Genomic DNA, 21,314 nt, shown 5'->3' with positions numbered 1-21,314 from the left:
CCAGGGATGTTCCGACGTCAAACCATGTCCGCCGACCAGGAAAATGCGGGCTGCAAGCAGTAAGTCTCCCGGTGTCTCTACAGAGCCTTACGTGGGCGCCGCCATCGCCGCCGGGCGCCAAGCCACGCCCCCACGTGCTCCCTTCCTAGCATGGCCGTTTCCAGGTATTTTGTCACCCTATGCGAGAATTGAAAACTGCTGCCCCCTTCCTTTTACTACCATCACTCTCTCCCCCTGTCATCCAGGCTAGAAGAATGTATGCATTAGATATATAGACTAGCTTACCCGGGCATGACAGCATACAGTTATGTGGGTGCCCCACAATTACAGCATCTTCTGCATCCCATGGGTAAACATCTGACACCTTCACTCTTGATGAAGACCATGGTACCCTCTTCAGACTTCAAGGCACAATGAACAGGAGATGATACTACTATCCAACATCATTAGTCAATGGTCCTTATTTTACAGACCTTAGAAGGGAGAAGGCTCAGATTAAGTATGTTGAATCCTTTGCTGATACCTGCTGCAGGTTATTCACGGATTTATGATACAAATATATTAGTCCAAGAGGCCCCCTTGCCCAACCACTTGTTTTTGTAGGGGTTAGGAGCTCATGTAATTTGTGAATTATGTAGATTACATTTAAATTATACCATGTAGCCGACTGGGTGGGCTAGAGTTTTAGGTCCTAGTCTGACTACAGACTCTAAGCTCCATTCGGAGTCTTGAGGCTTGACGCTTGACACAAGGGGCAACAGTTGACAACAGTCCATGTGCTGAGGAGCCTCAGCACAGAATTGACAGGTATTGGAATGCTTCTCAGATCTGCTAGGCTCAATGCCAGTTTAAAATGGCCCATTTAATCAAAATGTGTTTTTTACAGTGCCTAGATATGTTTTCAATCACTCTTCTATAAAACAAACTTTGGAATGTATTTTTGGCATTATACATTCCTGAAGCACACTCAAAATACCCCTGTACTGAAACAAAAACCCGAACAGAATAGAAGTACGGCAATAAAAACACTAACAGAATAGATGTACTGCAACAAAACACTAATAGAATAGATGTACTGCAACACAAACACGGGATAGATATACAAAGAGATGGCTCATGTTTGTCTTGGGTAGGAGGACAAGAGGGTGCTTAAGAGCCATCCTCAGATGTCCACAGTTGTAGCACAGTAGTCTGACATATAAACACACACACATGTGGTGTACTTTGGTGTTACAGGAAGCAATATAATCGTTTTTTGCTCTCATGTGACCCAAGTGTATAATGAAGGCCCAATACTAGTCCAGTGGTTACAAAATAATCAACTGTACATCAGAAATGTGCAAGCCTCTGTCAACCAACAGCCAAGCTTGTACTGTATATAGGATATGGCAGCATCTAATGCTTCTGTCCAAGACATGTACATTAGAGACCACTGCTCTCTCTTGGGAAGAATTCTGTGATTTTTGGAGGAAAGATGGAAGAGAGACTGCTTTCAGAAGATCATTTCTTTTTTAGGCACTTAGACCTATCTTTCATTTTCAGACTTTCAGAGATCGAAATGAGAAAGGCTGAAAAGGGAGAAAAGAGGAGGAAGAGAAAAATGTGGAAACAGCTACAAAGGGAGCAGGAGGGCTGAAAAAGAGCCTGCAAGAGTATTATAAGGAGATGGGAAGTGTAAGGCGGGGTAAAAAAGTGGCATGAGGAGGAGTCCAGACTAGGGAGCCTTGGTATCAGGCCTGTGGATGGCTTTAACGAAATACTTGGGACACCGTAGCCCTCAACTTCATTTTCTATTTCTAGGAAATAAACCTGTTTGATATACTTCATCAGAAACAGGCCAGCATGGGACTGGGGTGAACTGGAGATGAGAGACGATGAAGGACAAAGACCTGCCTTGGATTCAGCACACCTTTGCTGATGGCCTGGTTGGGTCTTGAAGCGATACCCCTCTCATGGCGAAGTGAGCCGTGTTACAGCACAGCTCCATCCTTGGGAAGAAGGGGAGAGGGTGGGAATTCGGCTAGTAAAGGGAAATGGGCCCACCCAAACCCCTGCCCTCCCATCTCAGGAAACAGTAGCAGCTGCCATCTTGTCCTCCTTAAAGCAAGGGAACTTTGACCCTCAAAAAATGTACTAATTGCCCCGCCCAAAAGGAGAAGCTGATGGTTTTATGCGGTCCTCTGCTCAAGACTCTGCGGTGGAAAAAGCTTATTGGCAAGAAAGTAGCTATCCGTTTTGTAACGCTTAGGTAAATAGGCACCAAAGGCAGATATAGCGAACACAAGGCCTACTTAGTTTTCATACTGTCCCGCTGCAACATCCTAGTCCCAGGTGTTGAACGTTGGTGGACAGTTGCCCATGGCAGCCCCGGAGGTCAACAATGTAGGCCCAGGAAGGACCAAAGAATTGCAACATTTCGGCATGAGGTAAATGTGCATGCAATGTACCGAAATGGCAATAACAACCAGTCAGTGACTGTCAAGCGGTGACGTAGTTCCTTCCCCCAGACCTATCCTGCACACTGCTGCCCTAGTCATGTGACTCTCCTGCTTCATCCTTCATGGTTCGCTATGTACTCCAAGCCCATTTTTAAAACAAATGTCACCACTGGACTAACAAAATGCCTCAGCAGATAGCAACCCCATGCTTTATTTTATCTTAAATGTATTACAATCCTATTCATACACAATATTATCTTGAAGCTTGAATAATGCTGCAGCAACGTAATAAGGTTACAAATAAAAAAGATGACTCTTCACTCTGGGTTCGCTTTATACACAAAAGACATTTCAGTGTAATCAGAAAGCCAGGTCCACGGGCTTTGTCAGTGCTTGTTGTCCATCTGAGTGGCTTCTGGCTCTCTTTGCCTTGCTCGAGCAGCCTTGAAGCCTCATCTGTCAGTGGAAGGCAGGCCCCCCTCTCTGTAACAGCTTCTACTGCTCCAGTTACCAAATCCCATCGAAACTTTAAATCTTTGGTCGTCCATACTTGGACAGATTTTCTCCCCCAATTGCAGTTACCAAATAGAATGGCTAACCTGTTTTCAATTGCTGGTAAGGGCGCCTGATTGGTGCAGGCCTGCTCTTATCGCACGCTGTGCTACAGCAGAGGGCATTTCAAGTGAAATACAGGGGGTGATGCTGGCGCTGCCACAATATCGGAAAGGGCAACATGGCATAGCACCTGGACGGCGGAACTGGATCATGGGCCCCGGGTAACACGGTTCGCTAGGGGCCTGCCCAACCGAACAGGATCAGGGGTGCTTAATAACATGTTTTGCATTTCATACTGCGCACTGCATTTGAAAGACATGCAGTCTGCAGATCATAAATACAATTAATAAACACTGAGGATAAAATAAACGCTTCAGGCAAATGAGGATAGCAACTTCCAGGGGCAACCGACAAAGGTATCGCGTCTTTCTCCAAAGTGTGCTGTATTCTCCCCCACACCTGACCTGGCTGTGCGGAGCCCTCTCGGTCTATCAGGTGCCCTCATTCACTGTTGGAAGCTCCTATGTGAACAAGTCGAGATGCCTCATGATTGCTCCAGCCCTAGATCTTCGAGGTGATGTTAAATGTCCGCGCACTGCCCCCACCGGTGGCGCCTCACGTGACCTCACGTCACGTCGAATTGAAGAAGGCGTGCTACCGCTACCATTTTCCCTTTTGAGGTCAAAGATTGGCCGTTCGAGATTTCCCAAACATGTGTTTTTGCCGCCCTCCCCCTTTTGCCACCCTAGGCGGCCGCCTAGTCCTGCCTAATGGTTGAAACGGCCCTGCTTCCTGGGTGTGTGGTGCTCGGGCAGTCCAGGTTTGAACGACCACGCAGGCTGTTTACTTGTCGAGCCTCTGACGGGCCCCGCCCAGGAAGACTGAGACAGGACACTGCAGCGCGTGGGGCCGAGTGTGGCATTTCAGCAAATGCTGCAGCGCTATGCTGCTTCTCTCCAAGGGACTATGTAGGCAGGCGTAGTTGAGACTGAGAAGATCATGGTGGGTCAATACTACGCTGTATTGCCAGCTCGGCTCTGAAAATGGGGAGAGAGGCTGGGAACTGTGGGGCATATTACCAACAACTAGCGATAATTTTTGTCTCTAACTTGTTTAGAGACAAAAATTATCGCCGCACATCGGCGATTTTTATCGCAGATAAACCTTGCTATTAGTCGGAAGTTGAGAATTGTGAATGTTCCAGACCATAATTTCGGTTTTTCCTGCGTTGATTTCGTAACCAGAAATTATGGTCTGGAACATTCACAATTCTCAACTTCCGACAAAATCCTCAATGAGGTACCTTGGCATCACAATAACTAAAGATCTGGATCACTTGGCTCAAAACAACTTAGCCCGTATTTCCCGAGAATCCCAAATTCTTATGAAAGCCTGGTCTTTTCTCCAGCTCAACATTTATGGGAGAACTAGCCTGATAAAAATGAGTATTCTCCCGAAATTCACTTTTATTTTTAATTCCATTCCATTAATTTTTGACACCAAGCAGCTTGCAAAATGCCAGCAAAACATTAACTCATTCATTTGGGGATATAAATCCAGCAGATTAGCTTGGAAAAAGCTGAGAAGGAGAAGAGAAAAAGGGGGGCTCGCTTTGCCAGACCTAGAATATTATGCCTGGGCATTTCATCTGACCCACTCTAGGATGTTACTTAAGCTCCCCTGGGAAAATGCAAATGGGCTTATGTACAAGGCAATGTTATTGGGTTCGGACCTTCCAGTGAATGGTTTTCTCTTCAAGTTCGGCCACCAGAAGTTTTTAAAAAAAATTAGACTAAAGACACTATTGAGTAGCTTAAAAGAATGGTTCCAAATAAAATCTAAGATCGGGATAGGACACTTATCCGAACACGCCCCAATTTGGGACCTACCTGGACTAGCACCACAGGAAGCCAACACAGTCAAAAGAATCCTGCTGGACGCAGGGATCACAAAGTGGGGGGATCTGCTGATGGAAGGAACAATCTTGGGCTGGGATATCTTCAAGCTTAAAGTAACATCACCACTCTCCTGGATAGTATATCTACAAATAGGAAGTTGGATTCGAACTCAAATTAAGAAGAAAGGAATGATGGGACAGGAAAGCCCTCTCGAGAATATCCTAGTGGATAGACCGGCGGGGAAAAAAGAAGTTGCGCTCTTCTATTGGCATATTATAGAGGATGGAGAGCGAGACTTTAACCTCCCGGAAAAACTTTGGGGTGCTGAGGGAGAACCAGATAGGGGAGATATTTGGGAGGAATCTTTTATCCTCCTCTATAAAATCGTCAAGCCAGCATGGCTGAGGCGCAATCATTTCTTCACACTTCATAGAGCATATTACTCTCCTAAACGGTTGTCGAAATTCCAAACAGGGAAGTGCTGTAGTAAATGTTCCTTACCGGCAGCGTCAGACCTGCATATGTTCTGTGACTGTCCGAGTATTGCCACCTTTTGGCATGAAGTTAGAACAACACTCGAATCTATTCTTAGTGTCACTATCCCGTGGTCATGGTCTTTGGTCATCTTCGGATTAAATCATAACATCAAGGGATCAGAGAGAGATTTTCTGTTTTATGCCATCTTACTGGCTAGAAGAGAGATCTGTAAAAACTGGATTAACATAAATCCCCCAACGCATGCAGAGTGGCTGTCTTCATTATACGCAACCTCAAAGATGGACTTAATGAGAACATGCAGCCCTCGATCTCTTACATTTTGGCACCTTTTGATCGATTGGAGGAGGGACAGTTAGCCTACCCGGGGTTTTTTTTTTTTTTTTTTTTTTTTTTTTTCCCCGGGTCCGATGATTAGGCCTAAAATCTCTCTGTCCAAAAGGGTGGTATCGTACAGCAACAGGACATCTGGCCGAACTGGTCTGAAGGGAGTACGTCTATTCAAGCTCTGCTGGAAGCATGGGGGCCGGCTCTCTGGGCACCTGGGGCTCAGCATTGGGCTCCTTGGTGCTATGGGGGGGACGGTCCTCGTGTCTGAGAGGCTAAGAGCATAGTTGGATCGACTTTATGGCTAATGAGGACAAAAAAAAGAAAAAAAAAAAAAAAAAAAAACCTTGCTATTAGCAAGGTTTATCGCAAATGCGATAAAAAACGGCCGCAATGCATGAATATCGCTTAAAAGTCAGCGATATTCATGCATTATCGAGCAAATGCTCTTAGCCATGTTATCCACCTCCCATTGGATAACATGGTGAAGAACTGCTCAGGGCAGGTGTTAGCTTTTGGAGATATTCGCGCTTAGCGCGAATATCTCCAAAAGTTGGTAATAGGAGATAGCGATGTTAGCGACTGTTTCCAGTCGCTAACATCTTGGCACGCCCACTTTGCATGTCATTAGTGATAAATATCACTGACATGCAAAGCGGGGCCCAAGATGGTCGCTATCTCCTATTAGCTGTCACTAACTGGTGTTAGCGACAGCTTGGTAATAGGGAGATAATTTTATCTCCGCTTTCTTGGCTTTTAAAGCCAAAAAAGCGGAGATAAACCCCCTTGATAATATACCCCTGTGTTATTAAAAAAGAAGAAAGGAGAGGCTGAGCAATACCATCAGTGCCACGCCTGCACTGTGGAATTGTACATACCTCTAGCTGCTGAGGCCCACACGTTCACAACCCAACCCTGAAGAGGGTGGTGACCCCAGCCTTCAGAGCAGCAGATCAATCACTGAACCTGTGATTCCCCACCTTCTCAAAATAGTGCAAGTCTCCCTAACGGTCATGTCAAATATTTCCCCCATTGAACCTTTTGTAGTGGAAGCAGCCCCCTCTGCTCATGCGCCTCGGTGGAGAGACTGGGTAGAGAGGGTGGAGCTATACTTTGAAGTCACTGAGATAGCAGATGAAAGGAAAAGAGCGATTGACACTCCATCTAGGAGGCAAGTACAGCCGGTAGCCCTGCGGCATAGGCGAATCAACTTTCACCTGAGGCCTCATGTAGAAATAGAATTGGATGAGCTTTAGGCAGTGGAGATAACAGGAAAAGTTTCTGCCCCCATGAGTATCCCCCATTGTAGTGTCCTGGAAGCCAGAGCAACTTGGCGTAGTATGCATATGCATAGACATGAGACTTCCCAAAGAGGCAATAAGAAGGGAACGTTACCTCACCTCTACCATTGACGACTTGATAGGAGAACTGAGTGAAGCCAGTTGGTTTTCTAAGGTAGACCTCTGATCAGGCTGCCACAATCTCACCTTGACTGAGGATACAAGGTATATAACAACCTACTCAACTCACATGGGCCTGCAGTGCTACAGAAGACTGAAGTTTGGTATTATGAGCGCCGCCAAGGTGTTTCAAAACACCATACAATAGCTCCTGGTACTCCCGTCTGGAGTAGTCAATGTCAGTGATAACATTTTGGTGAACGCCAAATCAGTATCAGAACACGACACCAGGTTGCAGAGCGTTCCACAGCAGATACAAGACTTGGGACTCACCCTCCACAAAAGCAAGTGTGCGTTCCTCAAGCAACGACTCAACTTTTTCGGATATGCATTGTCAGCAGATGGTGTAGCACCTGACCCCAAAAAAGTACAAGACATCAAAGAGGCAGTCCCGCCCTCCACTATGTCTGATGTTTGTAGCTTTTTGGGCAAGGTCAATGACTGTGGCCAATTTATCAAAGACTTGACAACTTTGAAACAACCTTTCTGGAAACTCACCAAATCTGCAGTCCCCTGGAACTAGGAAGAGGAAGAAGAACGTGCCTTCCAAGCTACCAAAAACGCCTTGTCGGCAGACACCACTCTTATGAATTTTGACCCTCGGAAAGAGAACACCATTGAGGTGGATGCCGGTCCAAAAACCCTAGGAGCAAAGCTTATGCAGCAGCCTGACGGTGGAGAGTGGACCCCGGTGGTATTTGCGAGATGGTCCCAAACAGAGACTGAACAATGGTAGTCGCAAATTGAAAAGGAGGAGGAGGCAATAGCCATACATTGGGGATGCCGATATTTCCACCTGTACGGCTATGGCCAACCATTTGTGGTCACCACAGACCATAAGCGCCTCATTTCCCACTACAGAGGGACAGCTTCTAAACCTCCACCTAGAATTGAAAAGTGGATCTACCATCCTCATACCAACTGAGCCACTGCAAATGGATTTCACACTGTAGGAGGTATTTCACAGGACTGAAGGGCAAGAATGGCTTGTTTACCATGAGAATTTAGGCCCCCATAGGGCATCTCTTAAAAGTAAAAGTAATGCCCATTGATGAGGTTTGCCTTTGAAACTCAATTAGATTAGGTGTATTCGGAGTACATGATGGAGGAGAGTGTACCCAGGGTGTAATCTAATTTTGTTTCTCACAAGTCTTTCACAATAAGCCACTGAGCCATCGATAATGTAAGCTAGGAGGGTGCCCAGCAGAATATTTGTTGTCCCATCCCCTCCCTATTCCACATTCTAAATGTCATTACTTGCTCTAGGTATGGGGCACATTGCTGCATGATATGTAACCCTTCCCTGTGCTCATCAGAGGTTGTGTATCAGAGGTCTGTGGTAGGTGGTCTTCAGTGCCCTCTGGGCCTGCTCACACTGGACTGGATTGCTGGTTTGTGCACACGTCCCCTTCTTGTGATCAAGCCACTCATATTCTGAATGGGGGATAAGCCTGGCCCTGTAGCCTGCTGTTCCTCAGGTGCCAGACTGGGAGAGGTAATTGCTGCTCCTTCCTTTGCTCCAGAGGTGTGTTTTGGTGCTCTCTTCTTGTGCTTTCTTACAATGCTTTCCTCCAGTGTACCTCACTGCTCTTCCTCTTTATGATCTCCTCCAGCGCTTACTGCAAACACCTTCTCCCTGCTCCTACTCTTAGTGATCTTTTCAGGTGCTCTCGTCATGAGCCGCTTTCCTGTCCACACACCACAATAGTGACCTTGTGGCCACTTGCTTATAATTTCAAGTGGGTGAAATATAGTCTGTCCGTTGGTGCATGCCTCAGTGTGGAGATTCAGGGAAACCAGTGGTGAAGAAAGCCTCACATGTCAGTGTCTCTAATGGCAACAAGTGACTCCTGCTAATGCAGCCATCTCCACCGTCAACTTCAGTGGAAGCTCAGTTCTTAAGTACTGGCAGATCAGGGGACCCAAGCACTTGGAGAAAAATATGTCAAACAGTTCAAACAGTTTAGTAAACTAGTCAAAATGAAACTTCAATGCCTAGTGCTAGCTCCAAGGCCTGTCACTTTCACACTGAAGCCTACTTTGGTATACAGACCATGAGACGTGATGCTGTCTCCCACAGGGTAGTAGCCGATAGCTTTCGGTCCAATTTTTTAAATCTCATTTGTATAGCAGCTTTCAGCCTGATTATAAATTCTCCCAATATTGGCAAAGTATGAGAGCAGGAGAGTACATTCACAAAGTAGCAGAGAACACATAATCTACCCATATTGGGAGGCTGGGATTATAATCCATTTCTCCTGGTTCCACTGTTTCCACGCTGCCCATTAGACCATGACCTATCTGGGGTGGTTTCGATGGCACAGTGAAGAGACCTACCTCCTAAGGAAAATTCCACAGTGTTGGGAGCCACACTCACTTTCCTGATCTAATATTCATAACTAGCATATTTAGTTAATGATAAACCTGGAATTTAGATGAGGAGTCACTCCTTTCAACAGCTAAAATGCATCCACTGGACCACATCTAGGAGTGGTGCCAGCACAAGCAAGTGAAATGGCGACTTTATTGAGCGGGGTCCTGTTGATATTTTTTTATAGTATTCACTGCATGAATTGACCCAGTTACAAAGGACTCCCAAAGCTTGCAGAGAAGAATGGCATAAGTAGATCTGATAATTGTGTGTTTTTTGGGGCTCTAGAGCAGTAAGTGGATATGTGGCAGCATCAGTGGTTCCATTGGTGTCCCAGTACCAAAGACACTATTTCATTCCAATGGATCAAGAAAGGAAGGGTGATAAACGCCGGGATCACCTAGGAAGCATTAGAACCAAATCCTCTTATCAACATATACAGGGTAGACAAAAGGTCCGATAAGGCAATGAGAATCAATTCAGAAGCATGAACTGTAGCATTTAATAGTTCACATGCTGCACTATCTTGCATAGTGACTTTACAAATGTTGTTTGCACACTTATCTTGGCACAGTGCCCTGAGAACCTTCATTACTTCACAGATAGACAAAGAATGAAGGGGAACCTTGTTGGTGCTGCTCTTCTTTGACCATCTCCATCTTGGTACCCATGCTCGGTCCATCCATAGCATTCTTATTGCAGTACATTGTGGTTTGGGCGCCCTGGGACACCTCCTGACTCAAGGTCCAAGACACCATGAACGTACCCAGTAGCAAGCTTTCCCTCCTAGATCTTCATGCTATGCCATGCTTCTTTTCATATGTCTAGTGCATCTTTCTTATACTGAGTCATATCCTTCATTAAATTCAAAGTTTAATATCAATGATTCGTTAATCGAATCTTCAAATATTTGCCTTACATCACAGACAAGTTTACCAATTGTACCATCAAAGTACTCGGATAAGGAATATCCAGCTTCAGTCTACGTTGGTAAGAACGATCATATGGGCCACTATAAACCAAGAGGCTCAGTAAGGACGCATATGCATGGAATTAGCTCCATTTGCTTAGGTCTAGTCTCATGTGCTCAATACAAGCGCTTATGTAACAGATATAGCCACATATACTAAGGTAACACACCATAAGCCCATCCAACTACACACAGATTTTTGCTCAGTCAAAGCCCTATATGCTTAGTGTGGTGGAGCCCCATATGCACCAGTATACATAGCCATCATGAAATGGTATGACTCCTATGTACACTGAATATCATTATGTCAGCACTTTGCTGAGACACTAGTTTAACTTACCTTCTTGTCCCATATCAACTTTAAACAGCATTTCACATACAGAATGGGACCAGGTGTGGTGGAGCTGAGCAGTACTGGGGCTGCATGGTCTGATGCAAGTAGTGCTAAGAGAATTGGTCAGAAGAGAGTAGGGTAAAGTTACTCTATCACCATACATGCTCTTCTTCCTATCAAGGCAATGGGGATGATACAGGCCTGGATACACCATCCTTCCCATGACAAGGGTTGGGAGATGAATAAGCTGAGCTAGGTCTTCTCTTCTTTTTGTGACCCATTTGCTACCAATGAAAATGGTAGGGAAGCCCTGTCCCATCATGTGGTACCCTCTTGGTGCTGAGAGAGGCTCCCTTTGGGTTGTTCCTTTATAATGTCCTAGTAGCACTCAGAGGAAGAGGAGATTCCTACCTCCTGTCCCACGGTCCATTCTCTGACCCCTAGTAAACAAATAGGACACTGCCGAAGAAGAAGGGAAGGACTCTTTGATGTGTGTTACCACTCCTTACTTTACTGTGAGTCCCACAGTAGCTTTCTATTTGCAGCTTGCAGGTACTAGAGGGGGACAATTGTGTTAAGCTAAAAAGGGACAGGCAGCATACATCAAGGAGCTATAAATGCAAGAACAAGAAATTAACCTCATCCAACAAAAAAGTAGGTGTATGATGGAGCTTTGGTGTGTTCCAGATGCAGCCAGCTTTGCATGCCAGGGCAGTGAGGACCTCATGAGTCACATAAGTGACATCACTATCATGCATGCAGAGAAGAACTGAGGTGCATTGGCATATCAATTTCTTAGTGCCTTTTAGTTATAATACTATTAAGTCACCAAGCCCCAGTTTGAGGTGTTTTAACAGAACTCTACCATGGCATGCTATTTCATAAATAACAAATGAGTGCAATAACTATCAGTGTATTTTTTTTCTCGAGTGAAATCCCTGTGCTGGAGTGTATTTCTCATCATACAAGCGGAATGTGTCGTAAAGGGATGCAAAGAAACCATAGAACATGTGAATCAGTGTAGAAGATCTGCCTTTTCTCTGCGGTCAAACCAGATTTTTCACCAGTTTCTTAACACTATTTTTGCTGGCTTTAGAATTCTGCACACTTTACCTCTGCTAACCAGGAATAAAGTGCCAGTGCTCCCCTTTTTAACATGGTTAAATTGGCTTACTCCTGACTGGAACATTTAACTTGCCTGTATGTCTCTAGTATATGGCTTAGAAAATGTACCTGTGCAGTGGTGGCTCGCACAAGGCGTGCTGTGGGGCAGATCGGGGTAAGGGCAGGTTGGGGGTAGTAAACCCGGACATACAATGGAATGGAGGAAAGTAATTATTAAGTTCCTCCGTTCCGTCATATGAGTTTACTACACCCCCAACCTGCCCCTCCCCCGCCCACCACCCCGGAGCATGCCCTATACGAGCCACCGCTGTACCTGTGGCTTGACAGTTAAATGCCATATGTGGACTGCATCTCCTAGCGTGCCATCTGCTATAGTGGATATGCAAACATCTCTTCAGGCATACACTGTGTAGCCTCATCGCTGCAGTGTAAAACCTGCAGTGTGACCTGTCAAAATAAAACATTTTGACAGGCAAAGACACCCCTTTGAAATATTAGTGAGTCACCCGCACACAAGGCAGGGAGCACGATATTTGAAAGTGGAACTTGCAGAAAATTAACTTTACCATGCCACAACAGTGACAAGGCAAAACAAGCGTTATTCACTGTGGCAGTCCTAGCTGTCCTATGTAGTAAACCAGAGCACAGATTAAAATAATAATGCGCCATCTCAGGAATGGAACCAACTGGAAAAAACTCTCCTTAAAATCCAATACAGTAGTGTTGGACTTTTCATAATTATTGAAGAAAAACAACTTATAGAAAGTTATCTTTACCCTTGCTGGAGGTCTTGGAGTCCAAATTGTATTAACTGTCCAGCAACTCCCAGCCTGTACTTGGCCTGAATGAGGTGTGAAATTATTCCCAGGGGCTTCACAATACGCCAGCTTGAGTGACAGGTCAACCAGAATGGGCAGGGATGACTCCTCTGAGCTGCGCAGAATATTCAGGGTGGGGATTGTGGGCATCCTGTTGGCACAACAGTGGCAAATTCTGCCTGACAGGTCTGTTTGCAGCACATGTAAAATCTTTGCACTCTGAAAGTGAACAAACAGGACAAGAGATGGATTACTCTCTATCTTCCCTCTAGGTACCGGGTCCAGAGCCTGTTTCAATTTTAAATTTAGTATTACCTGTGGGAGGATACTGGTGATATCCCTATGACACGCCCACATCCTCTCCCAGCCCTCAGAGTGTAATATGGTTCCTATGAATTTAGTAGGACTGTGTATTAGATCAACAACACTTCAAAATATGGAAACTGAGTCTTCTTATACCATCAGTTTATTTTGGTTCAGCTAGCTCACAGAGCCTCCAGTGGGGCACTATTTTTCCAGATGATGCTTAGAACACAATATTTATATTACACAATATTCTAACTACGATAATCTACAACCACACTGTATATCTGTCTGCTATATCATAAAAAGTGCAAACTACATCACTTGCAATGCTCTGCAAACTCTCAGTCGATCCTATTTGCTTTGACATGAGAGATTATTAGTTCCCTGACCTCTTTCATGGGCACCGTGAGGAAGTACTACTTGCTATTGGTATTCAAAATACATCAATAACAATTTTTAAATATAAATGATAATGCCAGACAACAGAGAGGAAGCAAATATTCTATATTTTCCTTGCAGATAGATAGTTTCCGAGGAGTTCTCTCTTCTAAACTTCCTGTACTTCTTATAAAAATTATGAAAAATACACAAAGTATGGAATGTTCTATGCTTGTTTGTCTTATGCAAATGTGGCTTCCCTCATACTTTTGAATGCCAATCTAATTTGAAGTACCTTTTGCCATGTTCTAAGTGGGTTAGACTTGAGAATAGTGTCTTTCAGCTGTTTATCTATGCCAGTGTAATTTCAGATTAATTTAAATACTAGGGAATATGTCATATAATAATATAGTAATATAGTAATATGTCATATACAGTCAATATTTATACAAACATACATGTAATAGGATATAACCAAGATGGTCCCATGAAGAGTGTTCTTGGAATTTACATTCCATAACTAACATTTTTTAACTTCACCCATCATCCATGGATAGGGCGCTACAAATTTGGAACCCATTGCGGTGTTTATGTATGTAGATGTCTTTATTGAAGCTCAAAACCTCAGATGCTGTGCTACACCAATGTGTTGAACCTCTGATCACGTTCATAGTGCAAGTAATAACATAAGGTTTCTATACAGTTTGAATCTTAACAGTACTCTTAACAAGACTTTATCTCTTAGACCTATTTCGATCCTTGAGAAACATATGTTCAGTTTGCCACAATATATGGATGAAACATGTGTTTCCTGTTTTAATAATAGATGCAACTTGATGACAATATCCACTATTATCTCCATAATTTCTAGTCCACATAGAATCTGTTTAAATAAATATTGAATGTATAACATGTGGAAATAAAGTGTTTTTACTTCCCTGTTTCCTAAACTAATTTGTCTTATAATATGTGGGATTATTGGCCATACTCACTAGGGAAAGTATCAATCCTAAAACTTTTCTCAACCCTAAAATAGGTATTGCCAAAGCCAATGGGTCTGACTTTGGCTGCCAGCCATCTAGTAATCCTTGTTTTGCTTTGTCATGGATTTTGCAAAAACTTTACTGTTTGGGAATATGCGAGGCCCTTATCAATCTAGAAAAAAAACATTTGCTCCACGCAAAAAAAACAAAAACACATATTCCCATAGTTAGCCCTGGCACTGAAGGGCAATGCTTTGTGTGTGGATGGCTTCCTTGGAAAAGGGTGGCATGCTGTAACTTGTAGTGAAGTCAGCCAGTGGCTGATGTGGGCTGATACATTGCCCCTTAAGGCATGCTGGAGTGGGAAGAAATGTGAATGTTTCAGCCACAGACGAATGGATGAAGTGTGGATGAAACCCCTATAAACAGCTATGTTATACATGTATTTAATAAAATGAAAATATCCTAAACATGTTAATCAGGCTGGCATTGGCTGCTATCGTGTTGCCTTTAGAGAAAGAAAGAAAGAAAGAAAGAAAGAAAGAAAGAAAGAAAGAAGACAAAAAGGAAATGTTAGAAGGAAGCCGAGAAAGAAGGAAAGTAGGTGAGAAAAAAGGCAATAAAGAAGGAAAGAAAAAAGAGAAAGAAAGTGAAAGAAAGAAGACATTAAAGGATGAAGGAAGGAATGAAAGAATGATAGAGAAAGAAGGAAAGAATGAGAGAAAGAAGGAAAGAATGAAAGAAAAGCAGGAAAGAAAGAAAAAGAAGGAAATCAAGAAAGAAAAAGAAGGAAAGCAAGAAATAAGTGAAGAAAAAAGGAAGGCAAGAAAGAAAAAGAAGGAAAACAAGAAAGAAAGAAAATGAAAGAAAGAAGGAAAGAGTGAACAAAAGGTAAAAAGAAGGAAACAAAGACAAAAGGAAAGAAGAAAGAAAATGGAAAGAAAGGGTAGAAAGAAAAAAGAAAGATTAGGAAGGGAAAGAAAGTAGGATAGAAAGAAAAAAGAAAGAATGAAGCTAGGAAGGCAAGCAAGAAAGAACGAAAGACAGAAAATGTTTTTGCATAAAAAACACAAGTAACACCATTCTTGCGAGAAAAAGGCATCCACTTTCAGCATTAGCCAGCACTTATACAACAAAATCTATGCTCAGCATCTTTGGGGAAGGAAGAACAGGAAACTTCTTAAACAATGCAAAGTCTAGTGATCAGGAACTGTGCAAAACCCTACTCAAGGAGCCTGTGTATACCCCTATGACAAAGTCATTTACTTAGGACTAGTTAAATTTACCAGTGTCTCCAAGCCCAAATCACCCCGAGGCAGTTTGCGTTTAGATAAAAGATCTGGATGAGTGGAAGAAACTTTCAATATATTGACTGGAAAGAAAAGTCTTCCCAAAGCTAATATTCCACCTGAGGTCCTATTTTTTTAATTAATTATAATTCTGATAGTAATTAAAAGGTATAAGAATGCTAGGCCCTGAGATGATACAGGTTTGCTATTGAAAACCCTCGCCTAGCTCAATATGCAGCTTACAGTATAAACAACGTAATAGAATTAACTGAAAAGCAATGCACTTTGAATTCCTCAGTAGGATGTGTTAATTACACCAGTGCAAATCTATATTAGTATTAATACAGCACTATAACTGTGTTACTAGCAATTGATTCAACCCTAGGTGGGAAATAGTGGGAATGAATCATTGCAAATTCAAATTCTGCCTGTTTTTTTTATTTAGTTTTTCACTGAGTTTTATATAGTTCAAACGTGACCTGAAGGTATCGGGCATTAGATCGCTTTACACAAGCACCAGCTGCATTACATGAGGACACATTCATTTTTGTTAGGCACGGGGAGATTAAGTGATTTGCCCAGAATCACAGGATGTTGCGCATCCTTGCTGAGACTCGAATCCGGTTCCCCAGATTTAAGATAGACCGCCCTAGTTGATAGGCCAACTCATCTCCCCTCTCCTACTCCTTTTAGTGTGCTTTATTACCAGTTGAGCAACTAGCAAGGAAAAACTAGTAGTAAGTACCCAGGTTAAGGGTAGAGGAGTGGAATTTGCACTGGACTCCTAATTGTAGTGCAGAAATGGGTGTACATGGATTTTATGTCCATTGTATCACTTGATTATGGACCTAAATTGTCCTGTTGGTGGATATGTAACGGTACATCAGGGAAAAACATATTGTGGAAAAAGCACATATTAGGTTCAATAGTGTAAAATCATTGGTGAATGTTAAACATACTCAACTCCTATACTGTGGTGGGTGATATTTCTCCTTAACATCTCATGTATTGTATGTGTAATGCATTAAAAGTCAACCAAAGGGCCATTGGTATTGTTGTGAGATTAATAGGGCCCATGCACAAATGCTCCCATTTTTGCACTTTCACGTTTAAAGTTGACATCTTTTTAGACAATGACTTTTAGCACATTATGCTTGTGTGCTTGTATGTGATAGTGTACTCAGAAGTATTTTGCTGACATACATTTCTTTGTAGTCACATAATCATAACATTGTACATTTTGTCCAAGGACCGAGTACACTGCGCAAACAGCCCTTGCATATTCTTGTCTGTTCAGAGACAGCTCTGAATTGCTAGAATCAACAATGACACATGCATCTGAACTCAGGCACAATGCAATTGGGTGCAGTTTTTATTATATAAACTGTGTTGAGCCTTTGGGCAGAGGAGTATTTCTGTGGATTGTCGTGGTCGCCCCTTGCTTGAATTCTATCCGAGCGGAATCTCATCACTATCCTTGGAGGGATGACGGCCTGTTCTACACCAGACTGGCTTCCGGATGAAACATGCACACAGGTACATGGGGAGTTAGGCCACTCCAAGGTATTTGGCAGAGCCATAGCTCTCTAGCATAGGTAGAGCTAGGTAGGAGTACAATTATTTGTATTCAAATAATCATAATGGTTGAATTATTAATCTTCTTAACCATTCTTCTAATGCTGACTACTATGCTTTGTTTCCGTCTACTAATCATTGCAACACACATATTTTACACAAGATTCCAATTGCTTTAATAAATGTCTGAACTGCTAATTTCTGTATTTCTTATGTCTTTCTTTGGGCATGCCTGAGAAAAAAACGAAAGGGTGGATCTATTTCATTAGGAAATTAGGGTTGTCATAGTTTGAGGTTGCAGACACCATCAGGTAAGTTGTATAGGACTAGATGGCACACTGTGAGCTAGCCAGGAACTAGGTAACATATTCTGTTGATATGAGTGGACGTAGTCTCCATATTTTTGATGCTTATGTGTCCAACAGCACAGTCTTACTGAATTAGAAGGAACCGTACGCCAGTATTGTGTGATTGTGCACCCTTGCCATTTTTCTGCATAATTCTGGATCTGCCGCAGGTGCCACATAATCCATCATCTGCTGCATAATCTGCAAATGTTAACAAAAAATTTGTTTCTAGCTAATACAGTGCACATGTTACTAAAAACGCAGTGACACGTGTTCCTGCACATTGGCCGGCCCTTTACAAAGATTGACTGGTCACCATTCTGCTGCTTGTTTGGGTGTTAAACAGGTACTAATGAGGCTCATGCCCAGACAGTATTAACAAGTATAAAAATGACAAATAATGAAGTCAAACTATCAGTAAATGTGCTAAACCTATGCCACATAATTAGCCTTTTCTTTACAATAATTTAGTCAACCCTGCCACATAATTTGGCCCTCTCCTGCTGCATATTTCTAGTGGTCCAACCTTACCCCGTAAGAAGTCTCTAGATATCAACACTGGTATTGAAACCCATTGTATGTAACTTATTTTTCTTCTCTCCTGGACAGATCTTACAGAGAAGCCAGAGATTGTTCTCCCAACTGTTCTGGCTGAAGGTACCACTGCCCGCATCACCTGTACAGCACCCGGGAGATGCTCAGGGTTACCACCACTCATCACCTGGAAGGAGGCGTGGGACACTGAACATTCTCAGACTACTGCATCAATCAAACAGGCAGATGGAACTCAGGTCCACACATCTACAATAACCTTCATGCCCTCTAGAAGACACAACAAGTCATGGCTGACTTGTGAGGTGTTTTATCACATGGCAGGTGTTTCTACAAGGAAAGCGATTCTCCTTAATATACAGCGTAAGTGCAGATCATTTAATTGTCAATTGAAATTAGAGAGTAGAGGGGAAGTCCATCCACAGAAGTTCTGCATGATGTTCCCAAATCCCTTCCATTTTACACCCACCCTCTCATTTTGAAAACAGATAGAGAAAAATTTACATTTGTATTTGCAGAACCCCAGAGCATCTTGAAAAATGTCTTCTAGTGATTCAGGTGATGGTAAATCCCATCTCCAAGACCAGCTTAAAAAACAAACGTTGATGAAGTGATGTCTAAGTGAGGTGTAACGGGAATTGATCCTTGTTGTGCCATATGAAGGTGGGAACTGTCTGGCAGCTGCCTCTGAATTTAAGGTATAATTGGGAAATTCAAACATCAAATCTATGGGGCTGAGTTAGAGTTTGGAGAGAGGGTACTACATTGCAACAGTGACGGATTACCTTCTCCGCCAAACTTAAATTCCACCTGCTAGATTTTCAGTTGGCGGATGGTAAGTATGTTGGTCATGGAAACTACTCCGTCTCTGTTCTTGGCATCCTCTTTTGATGGCCCTTACTCCATTGAGCTGTCAAAGAAGTATGTCAAAATGTAGAACAGAGTAGGCTGCATCGCTGGCATACTCTTCTGATTCCTCGACATAGTAAGGTTCGGCCATTCAATCACCCACATGATTTAGAGTGTATGGTTGAATTGCGAGGGCCTCATTTATGAGGCCGTGCGTCACTTTTACGCCGCCGGTGCGTCTCTTTTTGTGACGCACCATCAGCGTAAATAATGTGCCTTGTTGCACCATATTTACAAAGTGACGCATCTAGGTAGATGCGTCACTTTGTAAACCCCTGCGCCACATTATACCTGCGCCAGGTATAATGTATGCAGGGGGGGCGTTCTCCCGCAAAAAGCCTCGTAGAAGTGACACAGTGAAATCTATGAGATTTCACTGCGTCACTTCTAGGACGCCGTTGCGTCAAAATCTTGCGCCTGCCTCACAGCAGGCGTAAGACTGACTCAAGCCCTTTCACATGGGGCTTGCCCCATGTGAAAGGATGCATTGCTGGAGTTGCGTCACTTTTGTGACACACTCCAGCAATGCGTCACTTTTGCGCTTACAGATACGTCAAATACTGACGTATCTGTAACTCCTTGCGACATGATGCATCATACTGTAAATATGACGCATCAGGTATGTCGCAAGGAGTGCACACTGTGAAGTGACGCATCGCTGCTTTCACGCAGCGATGCGTCACTTTTCATAAATGAGGCCCCCTGTTTTTACTATCCCTTAGTGCTGTGAAAAACCAGGCGGTAAAGGACAGTAAAAGTAAAAACGTTTAAATAACCTCAACCCATGGAAGAAAATTCCCATTGTCTGGGGCCATTATTTTTTGTATTTTCAAAAACAAAATCCTATTTTGGAATTTTGATTTTGATGAAACAAAAACAAGTTAGACAGGTGACAGTCATGTTTGATGGAATCATCAGTCACACATTTACCTCATTGACAGAAACCACCATGTCAGGGGTTCCTGTGCATGACTATAGTTGTCGGGTAGGCTGACAGCCAACTCTAAATTCGGAGGCTGGTACTCTGTCAGGGCAAAGGAGCACAGAGTAAATACCATTTTCCGAACTCTGTACCAGGTGTTACACGGACAGAATTACACGGGCACCAAAATTAAAGTGGCCTCCGTTAGAAAACCAGATAGTTAAAAAAGTTGTCCGCATTTGGGAATAAGTACTGTTTTGAACTTGGCAGGCTGCATGGTTATTTTGCAGGGTTTGCGAGACTGAATGCATTGCTGCAGGCAATATTTGTGGTAATATCAGGGAAATCAACTGTAAAAACCAGAGCACCTGACCATAAAACATGCCCACAAACTGCTAAAAAGCAGGTCCCCACATTGATCTGTCAGACCAGCCCATCAGGCATTGCCTGGTTGCCCTATAGGCCAGACTGACCCTGGTTTTACAAGAGATGTTTCTCTGGATATGTGTTCTAAATTTTTTGTTGTGTCATAGGAAGAGCTCAGACCTTAGGCTGCAAATTACAAAACATCTAACCGGGTAGCTTATCTGATCTTCTTTTGATTGTATTGCCATAGGCCCCACATTTCACTGCCCGAAACCTATTATTCAAAATATTGCAGGTTGTGGGCTGTTTCTCCAATTCTGCTATAATTGAGTTAGAGGTGTTGTGTCCCAGGCAGAAGAGTACTCCTCTGTCTCCTCAGCAGAGTCGTTTACACCTATGGTATCCTATGATAATGAATCCCCGTTCCAGTCTGTTTAAACCAATTCCAAATGCTAAACTTCCTACAGAGCACTTATGCACCTTTCTTTACAATTCCAAACCTATCACAGAGCCTCTAATGCCTATCATTATTTGACATGATGGTAGAGACCAGCCCCACTTTAACTGTCATACATCGTTTACCAGTGTCATTTCACTTACGCTACTTTCAACCTTTTCAGTTTTTTACCCTTCAGTAAAGTACAAGGCTGGCCCTAGATGATTTGAGAAGGCAGATAGAGTAGTACAGCTTTGAAGGATACAATGTTATATACCATGAGCATGGTTTCTAGTTTAGTATTAGTGTTTCTAAAGGACTGCAAGCAAACTAGTGTTGTCTCAGAGCACTCATGGAAGATATGCAAGGATGGTAACACTCCAGGACAAGTTAATCAATAGACAGGCCTGAGAACTGTGGATAGGAACCCCCTCCTTGCAAGCATATAACGTTTGAGTGT

General features: G+C 43.2%; 1 protein-coding gene across 2 annotated transcripts in view; it reads left to right on the top strand.

Annotated features, from left to right (window-relative positions):
• The window catches only part of LOC144770735 (sialic acid-binding Ig-like lectin 14), a 209,249-nt gene that overhangs the window by 111,519 nt on the left and 76,416 nt on the right, over nt 1-21,314 (top strand). For both annotated transcript variants that reach the window (XM_078655476.1, XM_078655475.1), the window contains one exon: nt 18,279-18,584. In XM_078655476.1, the coding sequence (XP_078511602.1) occupies nt 18,279-18,584 (306 nt within the window). The remainder of the gene's footprint in view (nt 1-18,278; nt 18,585-21,314) is intronic.

Source organism: Lissotriton helveticus, chromosome 7 (genome assembly GCF_964261635.1).
Source record: "Lissotriton helveticus chromosome 7, aLisHel1.1, whole genome shotgun sequence".
Classification (NCBI taxonomy): domain Eukaryota; kingdom Metazoa; phylum Chordata; class Amphibia; order Caudata; family Salamandridae; genus Lissotriton; species Lissotriton helveticus.
The sequence above is the reverse complement of the archived record's forward strand: the minus strand, read 5'-3'. Positions and strand labels throughout refer to the sequence as shown.